Here is a 21,791-nt window from a genome sequence, read left to right on the forward strand (position 1 = left end):
GAAAAAAATACAGATTTTCCAGCCGCACCTCTCAGAATAAACCAAGATGATTTTTTTTCAAAGTTATTCTCAAGAAAAAAGCTTACTTTATGAAAAAAAATCTCTGCCGCCAGGCCCGCCACCTTCTGTCTGATGCAAAGCCATAATCTTGAGGATTTGAAGCCTTTTCTGATTCTTCCTGACTATTGGAACTCTCCCAGCCTTCTACAGTCTTCTTAGTAGCACTCGCACACTACCAATAACCTCCAAGAATCAGTCGATCCTCCTTCTTTGTTGAAAAACTTCTAACCCTAGGAGATTCTCATGTAGTCAATCTAATTAGACTAACATAAGAGCTCCTAGGTCGGCTCTGATACCAAGTAGTTGATCAAGACTACAATTAGTCTTGATTTCAAAGAAAAAGAATGAAGAAATTGAAGAAGAGATGAAGAAGAGAGGAGAGAAGAGAAGAAGCACACAAGGAGATCTTGGAAAAGAGAGGGTTGGTCTTGACATCAGCCGACCCACTCTTGATATTTGTATATGTTGACTAATTGTAAAAGGGCTGAATTGCCCTTATTGCTTACATGGCAAATAAACTAATAATAAAGCTGAAATAACTACCAACTAACACCGACATAACTAACAAAAATATGCTGCCATATGAACACAGTGTTACCACATCAGTGTTCTCTACATCTTGGTCCCACCTATCATTAGGGGTGCAAGTGGGGCAGGGTTTATGGTCAACCCAGGCCCGACCCTAAAATTTGGGCTTAAGGCCCGAGGTCAAACCCGATTTTCCCAACCCGAGCCCAACCCGCCTTGTAATTTGATGCACTTGGGTTGGGCTTGGTCCCGGACCGGGCTCGGTTTGGTCAATGAACCCACTCTAAAATTATACATATATAAATGTATTTATGTGAATATATACACATATATTTATGTATGTATGTAAATATGTATGCAAAATTTCTATACAAATGTTATATATACAAATATGTGTGTATATATATGTAAATATGTATGCAACATTTACATATATACACATATATATATGTATAAATGTATATAATTGGGCCGAGCTCGGGCTACCTAAGGGCTAGGCCCGAGCCTGGCCCGAAAAATAAAAAAACTTGATTTCTTGGGCCGATCCCAGCCCGAGGACAGAAAATCCAAGCCCAGCCCGTGTAAAATTCCAGGTTGGGCCGGTTCGGGCTCGGGCTGGGCCCGCCCAAGTTGCACCCCTACATATCATGTTCAGCTGTCCCACTCTTGGGTTCTTTCACTCTTCCATTTATGTAACCAACTTTTTCCCTTGCTGTTGCATAAAGTTTTACACCTTTAGCCCACTCCAGGTAGTTCAGGCCGCTTAAAAGGGTAATTGGCACAGGAAAACATCATATTTTCAACTCCCATACCAGCTGTACTACGGGTTGATGTAACCCCAGATGAGGTAGAATCATCATTTGCCATTGAGAGGAACAGAGTCTACAAAACAAAACCCAAACCACAGGTGCATAAGATCAGTCCCCACTCAACTATTACCTCTCACAGTCACAATTAGGGCACTAAACACTAAAAATTCTGCTTCTGAAATAAAGAACAATCTGCTGAAAACCACTGCTAGCAACTAAACAGTCCAGAAATAAAGAAAAACACTGCTGAAATACACTGGCAGCAACTAAACAGTCCAGCAACAGTCTAGAAATTTAAATTTCAGTCACCATTGGACTACACACTACAGACACCAACCCATCACAGCACATACTTGCGACAAAAGGGGATCACACACCCTTGTATGAAGGTGCAAATCCAAGACCAAGTCTTCATAGCATTGGCCAAAGGAAAAAAGAGTCTTCACAGCATCGACCCCCTCCTACTAGGGTTACCTTGGTGCTATGACCATGGAAGAACCCGGAAGAAACAACTACAGGTGGTTCTGATCAATCCGATTAGGGTTTCTTGCTTTCACTGACCAAGAAATCAGAAAACTGGGTGGAGTAAATGTGATTCAGAGGAGAAAAGACACTCCTATCGCCCAGAGTTGCGCTCTGAGACCATGTTTTCTTTCTAGAAGAGAGAGAGGAGAGAGAGGGGAGGAGAGAAGAGAGAAGAGAAGAGGAGAGGAAGAAAAGTGTTTGAGAGTCAAAAAGGTTGGGCTGGCGGCGCCCAGCTTCTTATTTATAATAACATGATGTAAATAAAAGAAAAGAAAATTACAATCATGCCCCTGGTGGCACACTCTAATAATAAAATGATTAAACAAAGAAAAGAACATGCTGACAGCACCCTAGACTGACAGCACTCTAACAGCAGAAACAAAATCAAATCCAACAACAGGAGCTAATGGGATAGTATTCCTTTTTTTGCTATTCTTTCTTGATTCATCTCTGTAAAGAATTTCTTTTGGTATATCTCATCCCCTACACTCTTTATAATTTTAACATTAATAATGCCTTGTTTGTACCTCAAAAGAAAAGAAAAGGAAAAAATAGAAGAACCTTTCCATTTCCTAAGGTACTCTGGCCTTTGCTCAGAGAGGATAGGTTCCTGCAGATAAGAACCAAATACCCCAATTGATGTATGTTTTATGACTTTCTAGTTTCAGACTACTTAGAAACTCAGTCCAATGTGAGGTAATGTTAGTTTTGGATCTATATATTTAAGTTACAGAACAAACCCAGTCCAATGTGAGGTAATGCAAGGGGTGGTAGAAACCAATTGTATTGGGCTCAAATATAATTTATATTTTATTTTTCTGTTGGAGAGGTAGCATCTCGTGCCTCTCTAAGGGATGCTTGTAATGCTTTTCATATTTGATTAATAAATTTGAAGTTACTTGTCAAAAAAAAAAGTTACAAAAGTAACAGAACAAAGCAGTTTTGTTGTACTGTTTTTTTTTTTGGCACACCTATACAACTTTTTGACTCTCACATGGATTTGTCCATGTGAGGTACAGAATTGTGCTAGTCATATTGTATTCTTTTGGCACACTTGTACATTATTTTTTTGTTTACAACTATATGAACCACGTGCTGGTGCAACTAGAGAATTGGTTACTTTGCACATGTCTTTATCTTCCTTTAAGAATGGACAAATATGTATTTGTTGGGTAGAGATTTATAGATACATTTTGTTTTTCATGTCTATGTCATGGCATGTGTTAGTTAATCATTATTCCATCTTTCTTGTAAGGGAGGCAAATGTTTCTCTTTCTGACTCTTTCTTATTAGTTTGAATACAGACAAGGTGCAGCAGGTGATGAAATAGTTGAAGCATTAATTGCGAACAGCTCAACATTTGAGAAGAAAACATTGTTTTCTCAGGTCAGTTTGGTTTACAGAACTTAAAATTTTGATGTGCTACTTTATTAGAGATTTTTTGCTGATTTTTCGCTCAACCTACAGGAGAAATATAGACTTAGAAAGCAGAAGAAATATGCACCTAGGGTACTAATGAGGCGTCCTTTTGCTCGAAGGTGAAGTCTAGATTCCATTATTTTATTTAGTCTTCTTGCAAACTATATCAAGTTGATCATTATTTAAATGCAAACTTTGAAAGTTAAACTGGTAACCAAAGATAAGCATCTTTGATTTACATATCCAACTATAGAGCACTTCTTTGTGTTTCTCTTCTAATTTGTTGATTCATTTTCTGACATTTCCTAATCATGTGTATATGATGTTATGTTCGGTTGTTAATGATGGATCATATATTATCAACTTGTGACTGGCCTAGTTTGAAATTAAGATTTTAGTTAAAGATAATCTTTTTGATGGTAAAGTATAAAGTTGTATTGAAAAGGAGAGAAAACTAGTGTGAGCTTTGTGGCCTCCTGCAACACACAAATATACATAAACTCCACTTGCACTCCAAAGGAAGCCATAAACTGTGGCTCAAGCAAAACCAACAGCCTTTCCAATGACAGATAATGGTGGTTGGGTAGTACTTAGCTCGGGTTCAAAGATCAATAAAACAAGGAAACCAGATGAGAGAGCAATGTTTAAGGCTGTGCTGTTGCCTGTAGGTTGTAGGTACTTAGGACTGTCAAGGCTGAAAAAGTGTGAACTGGTAGGGAAATAAATATTAAACAGGGAAATTTAAGATAGTAGACTCTTCAGCTAGACAGTCGAATAATCTTTTTTATCCATACTAAAACCAAGGCATATGGAGGATTTTGACATGTTTTGATATGGAAAACTGAAGCTGAAAGCAAAGTAATGGGGTTGTGTCTCATGGAATATGGATCTTAATACCAGTCTGTATACCATATGCAGCAACAGCATGTGCTTTGTTTAGTAAGTTTGACCCTCTTTGGGAACCTGGGAAGAATATAACAGATCTGAACATTCCTGGACATGTATGTCAGCCACCTCTATGACATTCCTGGACACGTTAGATGATGTAATCAGTAGATAACAACTATCACTTGAGAGATGTTTTTTTTTGAGAAAAAGTTAACCAGATTTCATTAAATAGAACAAGGAGTACATGAGCAGATGTACTGAATAAAGGAAAGAGAACTTAAACAGCAGAAACGCAAAATTACAAGGGGGGAAGCCTGTTGCTGTATAAATTTTCTAAGTTTGCTCCAATTTTAGCTAATCCATCTGCAATTTGATTCAACTCCCTCGGTATCCACAACAGATTTACATTTAAATTTTCCAAGGAGTCTCTTGCCTCAGTCAGATAATGACTCAACCTCCAAGGACCCCCTTCCTTGTCTTTCAGCCATTTGATAGTATTAGCAGAGTCTCCAACAATGGATAATTTCTGAATGCCTAAACTTTTTATTATTCTGATACCAGTGAGTGCTGCCATCACTTCAGCCTTTGTTGAGTCTGTGTTACCTATTGGGCCACTGAAAGCCCAACAGATAAACCCCTGTTCATCCCTCAAAATACCACCTATTCCCAGCTTTGCCTGGATTGCCTGCAGCACTTCCATCGAAGTTTAGAATCATCCCTTCTTCAATATGTGGTATCTGTGTCTTTGGGTTAGTTGAGGGTAAGTTGGGAGAAGCAAGATCGTTTGGATATTTCTGTTAAGATCATTGAGAGAGAGGCCCTGAAACATCTCAGAATTAACAACCCAAAAATTACAACAAAAGAATATATCTGAAATTAATTCTTCTAGAGATCTGATTTTGTTTTCAAATATGCGCATGTTTCTTTCCTCCCAAATTCCCCACAATACTGCATGTACCACAATTTGCCAATACACTTTACCTCTTCTGCTCAAGCCTGACCCATGCCACTGATTGAGGAACTCCTGAATATGCTTTGGAGAGACCCTACTATATCCAGTCAGGTTTAAGAAATGCCACCAAATCTTTTAAGAAAAATTGCAATGAATGAGTAGATGATCTGCAGATTCCCCTTCTCTTAGGCAAAGCAAACATGCATGAGGAGAAATATATGACCTTCCCAGGCTTTTTTTCTGAAGAAGATCACATGTATTTATTCTCTATAGACATGCTTCCCAGACAAAGAAGCAAACTCTTAGAGGAATATGACTGCTCCATATCTTCTTGAAAGGGAAAGAGGAGATCTGATCACCTGCAATTAGAGCCTTAAACATAGATTTGGAAGAGAAACACCATTTGGGTTGAGGGTCCAAACTCAGGTGTCAATGGAATGAGGGGAGGTGTAGACTTCTTTTAAGGTGAGGAAGAGGTTTATGAGGTCTGAGATCTCAGTGTCCCTTAGAGATCTTTCAGGTTCAGGGTCAATTAATATCGGCAGGTAAAACTGGGATACAAGAGGAAACAGTTGAGTCTTGGTCTGTGGAGAGATTGAAGATTCCAGGGAAAGATTCTGCTAGAATGGTATTCCTCACCAGAGATCTTTCCAGAATTTTATTTTATTTCCATTTGCCACTTTAAGTCTAATGAAAGTAAGGAAAGAAGAGTGTGAAGAGATTATGCCTTTCCAAGGATTTGAATTCTTTACCTGGTTCAAATGAAGATTACTGTCCCACCCATTTGCATTTGTTCCATATTTACTAGAGATGACAGCTGCCCAAAGTGTATTGGATTCTACAGGGAATCTCCATAGCCATTTGCTCAAGAGAGAGGTGTTCTTCTCTTTCAAATGCCCAACTCCCAATCCTCCCTCCTCCTTCAACTTACACACTTGATCCCAACTTACCAAGTGGTTTCTATTCTCCCCTCCTCTATCCCAAAGAAAGTTTCTTTGGATTTTCTCTAAATAGTTTCTCACTTTAGGAGGAATTTTGAAGACAGAAAGATAATAAATTGGTAAGTTGGCTAGAGAGGCCTTTAGGAGAATCAGTCTACCCCCTTTTGATTGGTAGCAGTTTTTCCACGAAGCTAATTTCTTTTCAAACTTCTCCACCACTGGTCCCCAGAAGTTTAGTGTTCTTGGGTTGCCTCCAAGGGGCATTCCTAGATAGGAAATGGGGAGGTTTTCCACTTTATAGTTCAGAACATATTTGAAATTCTCTAGGAGGCTCTCTTCAACTGAATTCATGGGTACAATACTAGATTTGCTAAAATTGACCCTCAGCCTGGTAATTGATTCAAAGGCTTTGATCACCCTCTTCACATTGGAGATGTTTTCCAAGGATGCATCCAAGAATAGGATGATGTTGTCAGCAAATTGCAAGTGAGAAACCTGGACCATATCTCTTCCCACTTCAAAGCCCTTAACCGAACTTAGTAATTTGGCTTTGTCAAATAGAAAATTGAAGATGTCCATCACTAAGGTAAAGAGGAGAGGAGAGAGTGGACAGCCTTGTCTAAGCCCTCGACTAGCCTTAAAGTAGCCCTTAGACTCTCCATTTAGGAAAACTGAAAACCAAGATGAGCCAATGCATCCTTTGATCCATTTGATCCCATCTCTGCCGAATCCTCTCAGTCTCAAGCAGTTCAAGGTATTACTCCCAGTCAACTTTATTGTAGGCCCTTTCAAGGTCTAGCTTGACTAGAACCCCTGGATTCCCACGAGTCTATCTGTCTTCTACACATTCATTTGCAGTTAAAATACTATCCACAGTTTGTCTTCCTTTGACAAAGGCAAACTGATTTGGAGAGATCACATCTTGTAGCACTTCTTTCAGTCTTCTGCTAGGACTTTGGCCAAAATTTTATAAACACGCCCTACCAAACTTATTGGCTTAAAGTCCTTCACTTCCAAAATTCCCCCTTTCTTTGGGAACAAGCACAGAAAGGTTGAATTTGAGCCTTTATTTACTATGGCTGAGGAGTGGAACTCTCTAAAGAACATTAGAAGATCTTCCTTAACAATATCCCAACTTTTTTGGAAGAAAAATAAAGGGAAACCATCTGGGCTAGGTGCCCTGTCTCCTTCCATGCTAAAAACTGCCTCTTTGATTTCCACCTCTTCGAAACTTCTTTCCAACCAAACTTTCTTATCTACCGACAAAGTTGATCCTTCCCAAGTATTCAATCTGAAACTGCACATGCTATCCTTAGAATATAGGCTCTTAAAGTAGGAGAGGAAGTCTTCAGTTATTTCTTCTGAATTTTCCACTTCTCTTTGGTTCACTCTTATTTTGGAAATGAAGTTTTTCCTTCTTCTCCCCGAGGCATACACGTGGAAAAATCTGGAGTTATTATCTTCTTCTTTCAGCCACCTCACTCTAGATCTCTGCCTCCAGTAAATTTCCTCCTTTCGGCCACCTCACTCTAGAGCTTCGAGAACCCCCTATTTGCTAATGTTGTTCGTTCATTCATTGCAATAAAACATCTTCTTAAAAGGCAATGAAAGTTATAAAATCATTATTTTTTATGTGAGAAATAAGAATTTCAGACCCTAACATTGACTCGTTCGGGCTTGCCTTGAGGGGCGTGGTACAAAGGTGACTCATAGAATCAAGAATGCAATATGTTTTACATCACATTAACTATTTGAAGCAATGCAATTAAGGAAAAAAGAGATTGTGGGTTTTACATGCTTGAAAATGCTTTATATGTTTGCTTTTATTTTTAAATTTTCATTTGAATACACTTTACATGTTATGTTTATGTATTTTAATTTTAGATAATAGGTTTTTTAAATCATTTATTTTAAAATTTAAGTTTATATTTTTTTTATTAACATCATGTTTAATATTTTTTGATTTTTTTTTAAATTTTCTGACTTTTTTTTTTTATTTTTAGCCTTTTTTTTTGTAATTTTGCGCCTTTCTTAAAAAGGTGCACGCCTCACCTTGCGCCTTGTGCCTCAAGTGCAAATTGGCCCTTGCGCTTTTTTTGCGCCTTGCGCTTTTAAAACACTAGTCTAAACTTCTAGAGGAGGACGCCACCTGGGAACTTACTTGGATCTGCAAATGAACTTTCCCACTTTAGGCCTTGAGAGCAAGGTCTCTCTAAAGGAGGGAGGGATTGTTAAGACGGCTGAAACAGAACAACAGAAAATCATTAGCCAGTTTTACAAGAGAAGGCCACGTCAACAGCCCAACTAACTAACCATCCACTTGCAACGGTTTTAACAGAAAAAGAAATTAAAGAGTGTAAGTGAGGGGAGCTCTGTAAAACAGTATAAATAATCAAAGATAAGGGAATCAAGCCATTGACCTTTCAGCATCATTCTCTCTCTCTCTCTAATTTAGGAGGTTGGCTCCCTCGAAGAGCTCTGTGTTAGGTAGGTTCCTAACAAGTTTTTGTTATGTGCCTTAGGAGAGCTCACACCTAAAAGCTAGCTGTTAGAGGGAGGGTACCCAAGCACATATATACCCCACAACAACATCCCATACTACTGATGTGGGATACCTCACATTAGCATCCCACACTACCAACATGGGACAAATGGATCGTAACATTCCACCACGCTCCGCACTCCTGGTGCCCATGCAGGCTGGCTTTGCACTAGTCCACCTAGTCCCGGCCGAACACTGCAATACCAACATCACTACCTGTGTCGCACGATTGCAACTGGGATGCATAGTGTAGGCTTTGATACTATTTGTTATGTGCCTTAGGAGAACTCACCCTTAAAAGCTAGCTGTTAGAGGGAGGGAACCCAAGCACATATATACCCCACAACAACGTCCCATACTACCAATGTGGGATACCTCACATTAGCATCCCATACTGGTACATGGGACAAATGGATCGTAACAAGTTCTTTTGTTGAATATGTAAATTCATATGGCTTATGGAAGTACAATAATGAGAGGAGGAAATTCAAGTGGCTGGTGCGGGAGATGGAAGTTAAGACACGTTGGGTTAAAAGATCGGCTAATTCCCTAGCTGATGGTTTAGCTAAACAAGGGGCAGAAAGGGATTCACTGTTTTGGGCTAAGCTGTAGCTATAGTGTGTTTTTTCTTTCTTTTTTTCCTTTTCATGAGGTTCTTTGCTGCTCTTGGAAGATAAGTGTGTTTGTCTTCCTCTTGTAAATCTTCTATTGATGATTTAATGAAAGTGTTATTGATAAAAAAAAAAATGTAAATTCATCACTTTTCTTTCAGCCTACATTTCAAGGACCAAAACTTCTTTTTAGTGATTTTAGTGTCATTAGATAGGCAAATTACCTATCCAATGAGACCAAGATCTTGTAAATCTGACATGTTTTGGGAGCGTTGTGGTCAATTTGGTGATAAGTGATGACAATTGAGTCCTTTTTTCTTTTTTATTTTTATATTTGGAGTTGTAATAGAAGTAGGAAAGTGTTTTTAAGACTAGGCTATTTGAATATAGAGTACTTGATTTATGAAATAAAGTTAAATTTTTATTGACAAAAAAGAAATAAAGTTAAATTTTTATTGATAAAAAAAATAAAGTTAAATTTTCAAATTCAAGAATTGGTGTTTTGTTTTTTTTTCTTCTTTCTTCTTCTTGGGTAAGATCTAAACCTTCTTGCTTGTCTCTTGTAGTCAGATCTAATTACTCTGCACTTTTTGCTGAATCTTGGACTTTTCTTGATTGATCTTAATTAGTTTTGGTTCTTTCTTGACTTAGAAGATTGGTCCTATGGGATAAATTACTCTAATCTATAAGTCCTTAACTATCATTTGAAACACACCTAATACCCCCTTAATAACTATTTCTTTTTTTTGATCGGTACCCCTTAATAGCTATTTCTCCTAATTTAGGGTCATTTCCATTACCCTAGAATTACCGTAGACTTGTCTGAAAGCTTCCACTTAGTTGATACTTAAGCTTACTAGATAGGGTTGGTTACATAAGCCTTGAATCATCTCTAGGGAAAATTAACCAACCTTAGGAATGTTCCCTAGCCTTCCCCAAATCCCAAAGCTTAATCACAATAATCTTACATCTCTCGCTTGTGCCATTACTATTTTTTTATCAGTAGCAGAAATTTCATTTATTCAATTAAGTTAATATTCAATGCATTACAGGGAAATCATTCCCAACCGCTTGCTTGGCCAATGAATCAGCCAACCCATATGTGGATCTCTTGATCAATCTGAAAGTTGCTCCCAGTTCTTTAACTTGACTGCCAATCTCCCTTAGATTTTGCCTATAGATCCAAGCACCTGAACTGTTACTGCTCACCTGTTGAAAACCGAGTTGTTTAGCTATCTTCAAGCCCTCGTAGTAATGCCATTTCTTCAGCCTTTATAGAGTCTCCATGACCAATTGCACCTGAGTACAATGCTAGCACCATGTCACATTCCTGAACACACCATAGTGTCTCTCCACTGAGAATACTTTGAAGGCCGTCATTGTTTTCACCCTATGGGCAACCTTCACTATATCCTCTTTGGTGTAGTACTTCTTGAAGATCCTCTCATTTCTTTCCTCCCAAAATAGTCCATATTATAGCTGCTCTAGCTGCCCACCACATGATTCCTTCTCTCTTCTTAGGTTGTCTTTGGAATTTGGGACAAAAAGGCTAGCCACATCTTAAGCAGGGTTCCATCTGCAACCAAAGAGAGAAGAAAAACATATCCAAACACAATCCACAAAATAATAGGAGATAAGTAAATGGGGAATGGTCTCACTGCTTGCTTTGCAAAGAATGCATACATAAGGAGAAAGGCATTTATTAGGCCTTATTTTTTGGAGCATGTCACAGGTGTTGATTTTTCCAAGAAATACTTCCCAACAGAAGGCCTTTATCCTAGGTGGGACAGGATTACAATTTTTTTTTGATAAATAACCACTAGAATTTCATTAAACAACCTGCATAAATAACCCTTGTGCCATTGCTATCTCTTTCCATTTATTCTTCCACATCTTGATGTCTTAATTCCCAAAAGAGGAATGCATTTTTTTATTGGTAAGCAAGTGAATGAATGTCTTAATGCAGTAGGTTTTTTATATGCCTATTCTTATGGGACTGTTGGGACAATATAAACAGAAAAAATGGGTTTGTCTTTGCCTTATGGTGTAATATTTTTTGTACATCACTTGATCTACTATAGTTCTGATTTGTTTTTGGTCTTTGAGACACTTTTCCATTCATACTTGTTGCCATTAAGCCATTACGACAAATTTAACATTGGTTAAGTGCTCTAACAAATATTGTATGGCGCTATTTGCTAGTGTTTAACCAATAAAATATTGGTATTTGACTATTTGTAGTCTATTTACTTGTGGTCCACTTTTATTTTTCTTGCAGTATATGCGAGGCATACTTCAAGAAGCATCCGGCTAGGATTGGGTAATAATTTCTTAGAAAGTTTTTTTTTTTTTTCATTTTATATTTTCCAAATCCTTTGTGATTTCAGCTTAATATATTACAGGCTTGGAGCTAACATTTTAGAAACTTTAATGCAAATATGCTACACCATTACGAAAAAAATTTTGGTTGTATTTTGCAGCTGTCTCAATTTAGACTTTTTTTTTATAAGTATCATTCAATTCAGATGTAAATTTCATTTTTCAATAATGCAATTCAGTTAACTTGGTCAGCTACTGTGAGACATTAAATTTTATAGGTTGTTTATTAAAAGCTAAAGTAGCTAAACTGAATTATGAAGGGATGAGAGATCCATCCTATGGACGCCCAAAGATTGCGGAATAAGGGGCGAATTTCAAAAATTTTTCTCTCCCTTCAACTGGGAATCGTATTCCCTATTTAGAAAATCATATTTTCAAGGATCAATCTTGAACCATAAACTGAACCAGATCTGAACCAAAAGGAGTGGGAGAGGATTATACCTGATACGGAGAAATACTTTCTCCCAATGGAGGTGTTCACGCCCAAGGAAGGATCCAAAATTTGCTCCCACTGAAGATGGCGCAGTGAAGGATGGAGCAGAATCAGCAATGTTCTTCAAAAGAACTTGACCCTTCACAAGAATCAACTGGACGACTTGAGTACAGCTCCAACCAATCTTTTCCCTAAAAGATTGAAATCAAGATCCAATCTTGATTGCTCCCAAGAACTGGAGATCGAACTGAAGGAATGGCAAAAGCAGGAAGGTGGCGGCAGGAGAGAATTCGCAGTATGCAGGAAATCTCTCAATCTCTCTTTCTTCAAAGAGAAGAATGCTATGGATGTTGTTGTGTAGTAGGCTGCCGCCCCCTTCCCCTTTTATAATCTCAAAAGGGATCAGCTCCTAATCAGATTAGGAGCTGCTAATCCAAATCATATTTGGGTTAGAAGTCCCTTAGTGATAAGGGATAACCCTTATCTTATCTGCAGATAAGATCAGCTGTCTCCTAATCTAATTAGGAGGTTTCCAGATCTAAATCCCATTTAGATCTTGGACTCTCTGAGTGGATAGGGTCTAAGCCCAATCCTTTCAGCTGACCCTCTTTAGAGTTCGCCCCCTTTAAATGACTGATCAAATCAGCCCAGTTCGAAATGGGCTCAAGGCCCATTTAAGGTTATGTACTCAAAAGGCTTCCAAATTGCTGCCCAGTTGGGCTTCCTTGTATGGCGTGGGACCCAAGCATTGATCTACACATCAGCCACATGGGTTCGGCCCAGCCTTTGTTACAAGGCCTGGCCAAATACATTGTTAATGACAGTGCACCCCCTGAAACCCATCAAATGGGCTCTATGGGCCCAACACTTACACTAAGTGGTCCCTGGGCCAAGCCACCTTGTAACACCCAGGGACTGTGGGCAGATGCAAGATTAGCCCATCAGGTATTATCCTCAATGGTCTTACACTTAACCTCTCAGCTCATAATGATCATACACTGCCCGACAAGAGAGGACCTCTCCCTCGGCTGCAAGGAACAGTGTTGCACTCTCCACTTATATGGATCCCGGGAATTAAAACCTTCTTGCAAACATTTTAGAAACCATATATATACTTTTATATCTTATATAAAATATATTTTGCAAAACAAATCTCAACGGTTGAAATCGGCTGCCAGCAGTCTTGGTTTCCATCAGTGAGAGTGCATCCCCGATCATTACCTTTGTCCGACAAAGGGGCTGATCCTGTCACTATGATCACCCACTCAGATGAATTCTCGGACTGTCCCAACATACCCAGGTTTTGACCCCCGCTAAGGATCTCACTGATTGGTACATCAAAGATAGCCCAATCCGACACCTAGTGTAGTATCATAATCGAGTCTAGGGGTCGGGTGTAACTTTCCAGTTTTGCCCATCAATCTCCAAGGTCCAGGGCAATACTAGAAATCTGGTCCAGTTCAAAGATTCAATTAATCCTACACTGTATGTGCCTAGGGTCTCACCCTGGCAGCTGAGACAGGCCACCCCAACCGACTTGGTGGCACCACAGTGTCAGCCTTGTCATGATAGGTCTCCCCAGAACGACCCACTGGCTGTGAACATTCTAAACTAACACGAGTCTCATTAAGTGTCCAGTTTAAGGGTATTACACAGAAACATACCAAGGGAACATGAATCAAATATGTATCTTTATTCATTTACAATAAACTCATAAAGTACATCATTCTGATTGAAGCTAAGGGCATACAAAACTGTCTAACAAATTACTCATTGTTTTTTGGTGGATAAAATGATTAGATAATAAAACATTCAAGGATGTAGTAATCAGCCCAACTTCAGTTTCAGCCATGAAGGAGCTGACAACCTCCTTAAAAGCTTTTCACTAAATGACAAAGCAATGTCATTCAGTTCAGCCACTTCAGCTGTTATCAGATGGCCCCTTATTTATTGAATTGCGTATGGAAACTAGAGTTATTGTCCTATCTATGCCTTTTAATTGGACTATTATCAGGAACCAAGCTACCTTATGTTATAATTCTGGAAATCTCCCCCAACTTTTTAAAACTTCTTCTGGATATGCTATGATGATTTATCCTTACTTGAAATTAATCTGGCTCCTCCTTCATGTGTCACCTTTATACAATTTGTTGACTTTTCATGGGTCTAAACTTTTGTATGTTTGCACCAATGCTGGAGACTATTGAAGTCGCAGGCTTGTTATGCACCATCCTTATCTCACAGGACATCATCAGTTTGGGTTTCTGTAGTTGCACTTCTGGAGTCCATGTTGTTTACTTTTTTCATATCTTTAAAATGTTTATAAATGGGTTGAGATTCTGTGGTTCTTAGTTATGACTGATGCTTTTAGATGTTTGAGGGTTTGGTAGTTATCAATTTTCTTACGGTTAAGTTTTAGAATTTTGATATATTTAACTAATCACAGAAAAAAGGTATATTTCACTAATGAAAGGAGCTCTAGATTTTTGCCCATCATGTATGTAGGATTAACCGAATAACTGGTTTGTTGATAGACGTGCCCTGTCCCTGGAGAATATTGGATGCCATTCTTGTAGGCTTAGTATCCTTAAATTGATGAAAGCACACAATTCTTGGATGGGATTAAACAATAGATCCTATCCAAGCTTGATTCTGTTCCAGTACATTTCTTGTAGATTTTTCTTGACATGGATTTGTAAGGTTTTTTTTTTTTCTCTGTATTTGGTGATATGCACCACTAAACATGGATTTGTTAGTTAAAGGCAGTGCATATAGCTTTGGTTTTACTTTGTCAATTCTTTGCTGTCCTTAATTGACGAAAGAACACCTTTCTTAGATGAGATTAAACCAACAAATCCTATCCACCTTGATGCTATTCCAGTACATTTCTTATATAAAATAGCTATTCCAGTATATTTCTTGTTGATTTTGCTTAACATGGATTTGTTATAGTTTTGGTTTTACTTTGCCAATTCTTTACTGCCCACTCCAACTTCCACATTGGATACTAAGTTAGAGAACCTATAACCAGTCAATTAATAGCCAACTCCTTTGACACCAAGGAAGATTAAATATTATAGTCCTTTGACACTATCCAGTCCTATTCTGAAGTAATGACCATTATGAGCCTGAAGCTTCCTTTTTAACTTCTGTAATGACCATTATCAAGCCACTTTTATGACTGGGTAGTAATGCTTGGGAATCTGAACTTGCTGGGTTACAGGTCTCGAAAGTTACGTTATCAGGACTCCCTATTCTAACTGCTACCAGTGATTCACTGGGGCTGAGGTAGCGGTTGTTACAAATGTGTATATTGAATACTATATTGTCATTCCTAATTAGATGCCTAATAGAGAAACTAACCAAATATTTGGATGCAAGCAAAAAGTGGTCAGCACTGTCAATTTGGCTAACAATTAACAAATGCCATAAATTTGGTATGCTGTATGTGAAATTGTAAATTTGTAATATAATTAAATGATGATAGTTTGGGCTTTGTATTTTCTTTTTTTGGTTCTATTCTAAATTGCTTGTGATGTATTCTGTTGGTGAAATCTCTTTATCTTTGAAAGTAATTTTTTATATTTTAAAAAATAGTTTACCATAAGATATAGGGAAGGGGATGGACACTGACCTCCAGAATGGCCTCATTCTCAGTGGATAGTAAGCATTTAGAATGAATGATCTTGATCTTGATGATCTTAAATTCTTAACTTCGTTAGTGATGCCTTATAAAGCCAACACCAGCAGGGTTCTTAGGATTCAAATTTGAGGAATCTTGCAACCAGGATTCATCTGTATCAGTGAATTCCCCAGGTCATTACCAAATAATGGTCCCAGCTATATAGGATATTGGGACTTAGAGGGGTATATGATGAATCCAAATTGCATTTACAACTTTTACATGCTTTAGAATATAAAAGTACAATTCCTTGGAGTCTTAATTCTGTCTTGAAGGTGCACAATCCAATGATCTTGTGTAGGCTTATGTTCTATTTTGATCATCACCATAACCATCACCACCACCACCACCACCCAAAGGGAGTCAATAGCATGAGTCTTATTTCTCCATTCTATGTTCTTCTAGAATAATCAACTTGTGCTGGATCAGTTATTTTCTGCATTCATCAATCGTCTGTTTCATATAATCCTACTATCTTTGTCCATTCTTGTATCTTGTTGCCTATCAGTGCTATTCTAGATTCTGTTAAATGCCCTTACTTCTAATTTATTATTTGTACTTTATACTCTTGTCATTTATCTGTTTTGACATCCTTATTGTGATTACATTCCTTATGGGATATGTTCTTTGATTGCTAACATTTTGGTATAAAACAATTTTATCTAAATAGACAATATATGGGAGCATGCACCGTAGAATCTAAATAGACAATTTTATCTATCTATCTATCTATATATGTTTAGGTCATTGCTTGTTTTTCTATGATTCTCAGGTTCATGCGCATAGATGCTTTATCCCTTCTGCTTTCTATGGCTAATGTTGGTGCATACTCTGATGTCCTTGTGGTTGATATGGTGGGTGGAATTCTTACTGGTGCTGTTGCAGAACGTTTAGGAGGTATCTCTTTTTTTATTTTGTTCTCTTTTTCTCTGAAAGTTTCTTTCAGGATCATAGTTGTCAAGGCATCCGCCTAGGCGACTAGGCACCCTTGGCTGGGTGCCTCACCCAAATGCCTTGACTTGTAGCAACTAGGCACCAGCCTAAGTGACTAAGCACTTGCCTTGGCGTTAAAAATGACATGGCGGGTGTCTTATATAATATCATCTGTATTGCTGTGTTTTATTAATATATGTGTTAATGCATTTTATTATATGCTATATATATCATTTATACTTTGTTTTAATGTTTTACTATTGAAATTTAAAAGATTAAAGGGTTTTGAGGAGAGAAAAAGAAAGAAAGAACGAAAAAAAGAAAGAGGAAAGAAAGAATAAAAGCATAAAAAGGTACCTTTTTTTTCTATTCTCTCTCTCTAATTAAATAAAACAAAAATTCCATCCTTGTTTTTTTCTATTTTACTTTCCATCTTGAATATTTATCATATAAAGTTAATAACCTTCTTTAGCTGCTAATTGATATGAAATTACTCTATTAAATACTTATTACAGTAGTGTTTTATTTGAAAATAATGAAATTAATATATGTAAAAGATTTTTTCTTTTAATTAGATGTGATGATTTGCCACATTTTGAGGAAATTTAATGTTCTTATCAAAGAGAATTGCTATTTTTTCAATTAACATACATGCTCAATGGTATATAAAACAAGGGAACTGGCCAAAAGTTAAGTTTTTTATATTATAAAATTCTTATCGCATAGGCTACTAGGCACCCCAATGTCGCCCAGAATCACCTAGGCGCTTTGAAAAATATGCTCAGGATAAGATGCTTAATGGGGATACCATCATTTTGTAAGCCATATTACCTGTAATGTTTCTATAATTTATTGTTTAGAAAATGTGGACAACACATTTTTCTGTTGTTTTGGAGCCAAATTTTATAAACAAGGTATAACACAATTTTATCTGATCAGCATTCTTCTTTCAGTTCATTTATCTTTTAACATCATCTTCATCATCATCATCATCACCATCATCATTTACGCCTTATCTATGGGGTTGGCTAGATGAATCCTGTTTTGTCATTCCGTTCTGTTTAATGTCATATTCATTGTTAAATTATGAGTGCTTAAATCATTTCTTGCTACTTTGACCAATGTCCTTTTTGATCTTCCCCTAGCCCTTTAGCCCTTTCAACTTGTAACTAATTGCTTTTTCTAACAGGTTATGCTGGTGGTCTTCTATGCATGTGACTGAAACATCTAATTATACTTTCTCTCATTTTATCACCTATTGGAACTACTCCTAGGTTCCTTCCAATGAATTTTCTGACCCTATTCTTTCTAGTTTTTCCACTCATAGATCTCAGCATATACATTTCTGCCACTCATTTTTTTGACATGTTGTTCTTTGATAGCCCACCATTTTGCTCCATACAGCATTATTGACCTTACAACTGTTTTATAGATTTTTTCCTTTTAATTTAAGTGGTATTCGCCTCTCCCATAAGACTCTAGATTCACCTCTCCATTTTGCCCATCCTACTCTTTTTTTTTTTTGTTGATATAAACCAGAGATCAATTGCCCATCCTACTCAAATTCTATGGGCAGCACCCTCAATTTCTCCCTTGCTATGAATTATTGAATCAAAGTACAACAGAAGATCACATTGAGTTATCTCTTGGTCTCCAATCCTAAGTGTACCCTGATTTGCAACTCCTATTAATATTAAATGTAGATTGCATATATTCTGCTTTATTCATACTTATTTTAAAACCTCTTGTTTCTAAAGTGTTCGTGCATAAACATAATATTACATTTAATCCTTAATTAGTTTCATCAGTTAAAGCAATATCATCAGCAAACAACAAGCACCATGGGACCTCCTTTTGGATATGTTTAGTCAATTCATCTATGATAATTGCAAATAAATAAGGGCTAAGTGTTGAACCTTGGTGAAGATCCATTGTAATTGTAAAATCTGATGTCTCTTCTGTAGGTGTTCTAATTGGTTGTTAGTTTCGTACATATCCTTAATTAGGTCCACATATCTAGTTGGCACTCTTTTATTTTCCAAGGTCCACCATATTGTCTCTAGTGACTCTATCATATGCTTTCTCTAGACTAATGAATGCCATATGAAGATTTTTTTTTCTCTTAACTCTTCTATCAATTGTCTCAAAAGAAAAAATATTATTTCTTATAGAGTATATATTAAGAATTTTATTTTTTTGTGCAGCCTTTGATGTTTTTTTTTTCCCAAGACTTGCAAGTAACTTCATTATGAACTACAGGTTATAACTGAGGTGTTATATGCCAAGTTGATTGACTTTGGCACGTTGGCTTGATACGGCCAACAACAGGCTTAAGCCCATATAATAAGGCTCTAAAGTATACACATTGAGAATTTCAGGTCTCTGTGCAGCCTTTGGTGTTTGTTTGGAAGCTAAAAAGAATTTTTTGTTTTCTATTTTTCATGAAAATTTGTTTAAGGTTGAATTGCAGGTTATCATTGAGTTGCATTTCCTGTCAAGTTTATTAACCTTGATAAGTGGGCTTTACATAGTCAACATGAAGTGTTTGGATGCTATATATGAACAGCTACTAGGATACACCACCATTATATAAAATATTGCTAGGAGTGTGATCGCATGGAAACTATAAACATGAAAAAGAGAGCTTGTCATTGAAATATGAAAGGAGAATTATACATTTATACCTATTCTAAGGCCATATATGGTTTCTGATTTAAGAGACACTAATCCCAAAAATAGTCTCCATGAAAAAGGCTTAAGAGCTCTACCTTTTTTTTTTTTGAAAAAAGAGCTCTACCTTATGAAGAGAGTGAATTAGGAGCTATGTTTGCATTAAAATAATGTTGGGATGGACAATTCCATTTCAATCATCACTCTTTCGACCCCACTAAAATGTTTTATCAAATTTATTAGATGGAAAGTTTTCAGTATATTTTGTTTGTTTATCCTATTTAAAAGTTCGATGTAGGTATGACCAAGTTTTTGCATCAACAAGTTGGAAATATTCATAGGATTTCATATCTCATACTCAACTACAAATGCTGATCAATAAGCTTATAACAGACATTTTTGTCATTTGTTTATTATGGATATTTTGCTTGAACATCACTGCTAAACAATCTCTTAGATATTTCCTTTTTCTATAAAATTGTTACTAGTCCAGTCTATGTAGTTATTGACAGTATTTTTTGTTATAACAGGTACGGGTTATGTATGCAATACATATTTGGGAGACACACCATATTCTATGGATATAGTAAGAATATTCAACTTCAGCGATGAAATCAACAGAAGGTATGACTTCCTTTTTTTTTTTTGAGAAAAGTTTAACCAGATTTCATTAAAAAAAGGAGGAAGTACATGAGGTGGTGTACAAAGCAGGGGAGAACACTGAAGAGCTTACACAGGAGGAAGTCTATCACTATACATATTTTCTAAACAGGCACCCAATTTAGCTAAGCCATTTGCAATAGGATTAAACTCCCTTGGAATCCAAAACAGGTTTGCATTTAAGCTATCCAAGGAGTCCCTTGCTTCTGCCAAATAATGGCTTAACGTCCAAGGTCCCCCTTCCTTGTTCCTTAGCCATTTGATGACATTTGCTGAATCCCCTGCAATGGAGAGGTTCTGAATACCCATGCTTTTAGCTATTCTGATTCCAGTGAGAGCAGCCAACAGTTCAGCTTTGGTTGAGTCAGTGAATCCGATTGGGCCACTGAAAACCCAGCAAATATTACCTCTTTCATCCCTTAATATACCCTCAATTCCAGCTGAGTCTGGATTGCCTGCAGCACTTCTATCAAAGTGTAAAGTTGTCCCTCCTTCAATGAAGGATGCTGGGTGTCTTGAGGTAATCTGAGTAGAGTGGGGGATGAAAAGAATAGTTTGTAAATTTCTGTCAAGGTAATTGAGAGCCCTTGGAACTCCTCTGAACTAGCAGCCAAAAGTTACAGATATAGTTAATATCTAAAATTAACTTATCTAGAGTTCTGAACTTGTTTTTAAATAGTCACTTATTTCTTTCTTCCCAGACTCCCCACATTACTGCATGCAACACCATTTTCCAGTAGACTCTGCCTCTTTTGCTTAGACCGCGACCCTGCCACTGATGGATAAAATCTTGAATATGTTCTGGGTTAACCCAATGGTAACCTGTCAGGTTTAAGAAATGCAACCAGACCTTGTGAGTGAAATTACAATGGATAAGTAGGTGGTCAGCTGTTTCTCCATCTTGTATGCACAGACAGCAAGCGTGAGAAATATAGTCTTCCCAAACTTTTCTTCTGAAGGAGATCACAAGTATTTGTTCTCTGTAAACAAGCCTCCCATACAAAAAAGCAAACTCTAGAAGAGATCTGTAAACAAGCCTCCTTATTTTGCACTCCGGTCCTGTGGAGGAGGGTGATGTGGCAAGGGCAGAGTTTTTAGCTGCAGCATATGGGGTTGAGAAGGCTAAAGAGTTGGGTATTAACAGACTGATCATTGAGGGAGACTCAAAAACGGTGATAAAATGGTTGTAGAAAAGGGAAGGGGTGACATGGCCGTTGAGGAATGATTTCCGAAGATTTAAGTGGATGTCAATGAACATGTCAATCCAGGTGGGATGGGTCTGTTGGCAGATAGCTTAGCAAAGCAAGGGGTTCAAAGAACACATGTTTTGGGCACATTTGTAGTTCTGTCCAGGGTCAGCTTACTAAGCTGATTTCTTTCATAACTTCTTGTTGTATCCTAAAAGTTTCTTATTAATGAAAATTTTCGAAGTTATTGATAAAAAAAAAGAGATGTCTATGTTTGATATTTATTACCAATCGAGTAGTAAACCGAATAACTATATGTACTTACTGATAGTATAATGACATATGCAGTCTTCTTATTTGACAAAATATTTGGTCTTTATCCAGTTGGAGTTAAGGGCCATTGCTTGGTGTAATGGTAAAAGGTAAACTCTTGGGTTAACAAGCTTGAGAACACGGTTTTGAGGTTGAGAGCAACCACTTTGTGCAATAATAATAAAAGCCAAAAGTTAGGTCTTTATCCAGCTCACCTGTGCCAAGACCTCAGATAGCTAGGGACCAAAATTGGATAATGG

At 37.3% G+C, this 21,791-nt stretch overlaps 1 protein-coding gene across 4 annotated transcripts in view; it reads left to right on the plus strand.

The window, feature by feature from the left end:
• The window catches only part of LOC104605578 (eukaryotic initiation factor 3 gamma subunit family protein), a 49,816-nt gene that overhangs the window by 22,651 nt on the left and 5,374 nt on the right, over window positions 1–21,791 (plus strand). For 3 of the 4 annotated variants that reach the window (XM_010270400.3, XM_010270401.2, XM_088889333.1), the window contains 5 exons: window positions 3,227–3,308; window positions 3,390–3,460; window positions 11,554–11,595; window positions 16,542–16,666; window positions 19,903–19,996. In XM_010270400.3, coding sequence (XP_010268702.1) covers window positions 3,227–3,308; window positions 3,390–3,460; window positions 11,554–11,595; window positions 16,542–16,666; window positions 19,903–19,996 — 414 coding nt within the window. The remainder of the gene's footprint in view (window positions 1–3,226; window positions 3,309–3,389; window positions 3,461–11,553; window positions 11,596–16,541; window positions 16,667–19,902; window positions 19,997–21,791) is intronic. The other variant, XM_088889336.1, reaches the window with a different exon arrangement.

This window comes from Nelumbo nucifera, chromosome 1 (genome assembly GCF_055504915.1).
Source record: "Nelumbo nucifera cultivar China Antique chromosome 1, China Antique-T2T, whole genome shotgun sequence".
Lineage (NCBI taxonomy): Eukaryota > Viridiplantae > Streptophyta > Magnoliopsida > Proteales > Nelumbonaceae > Nelumbo > Nelumbo nucifera.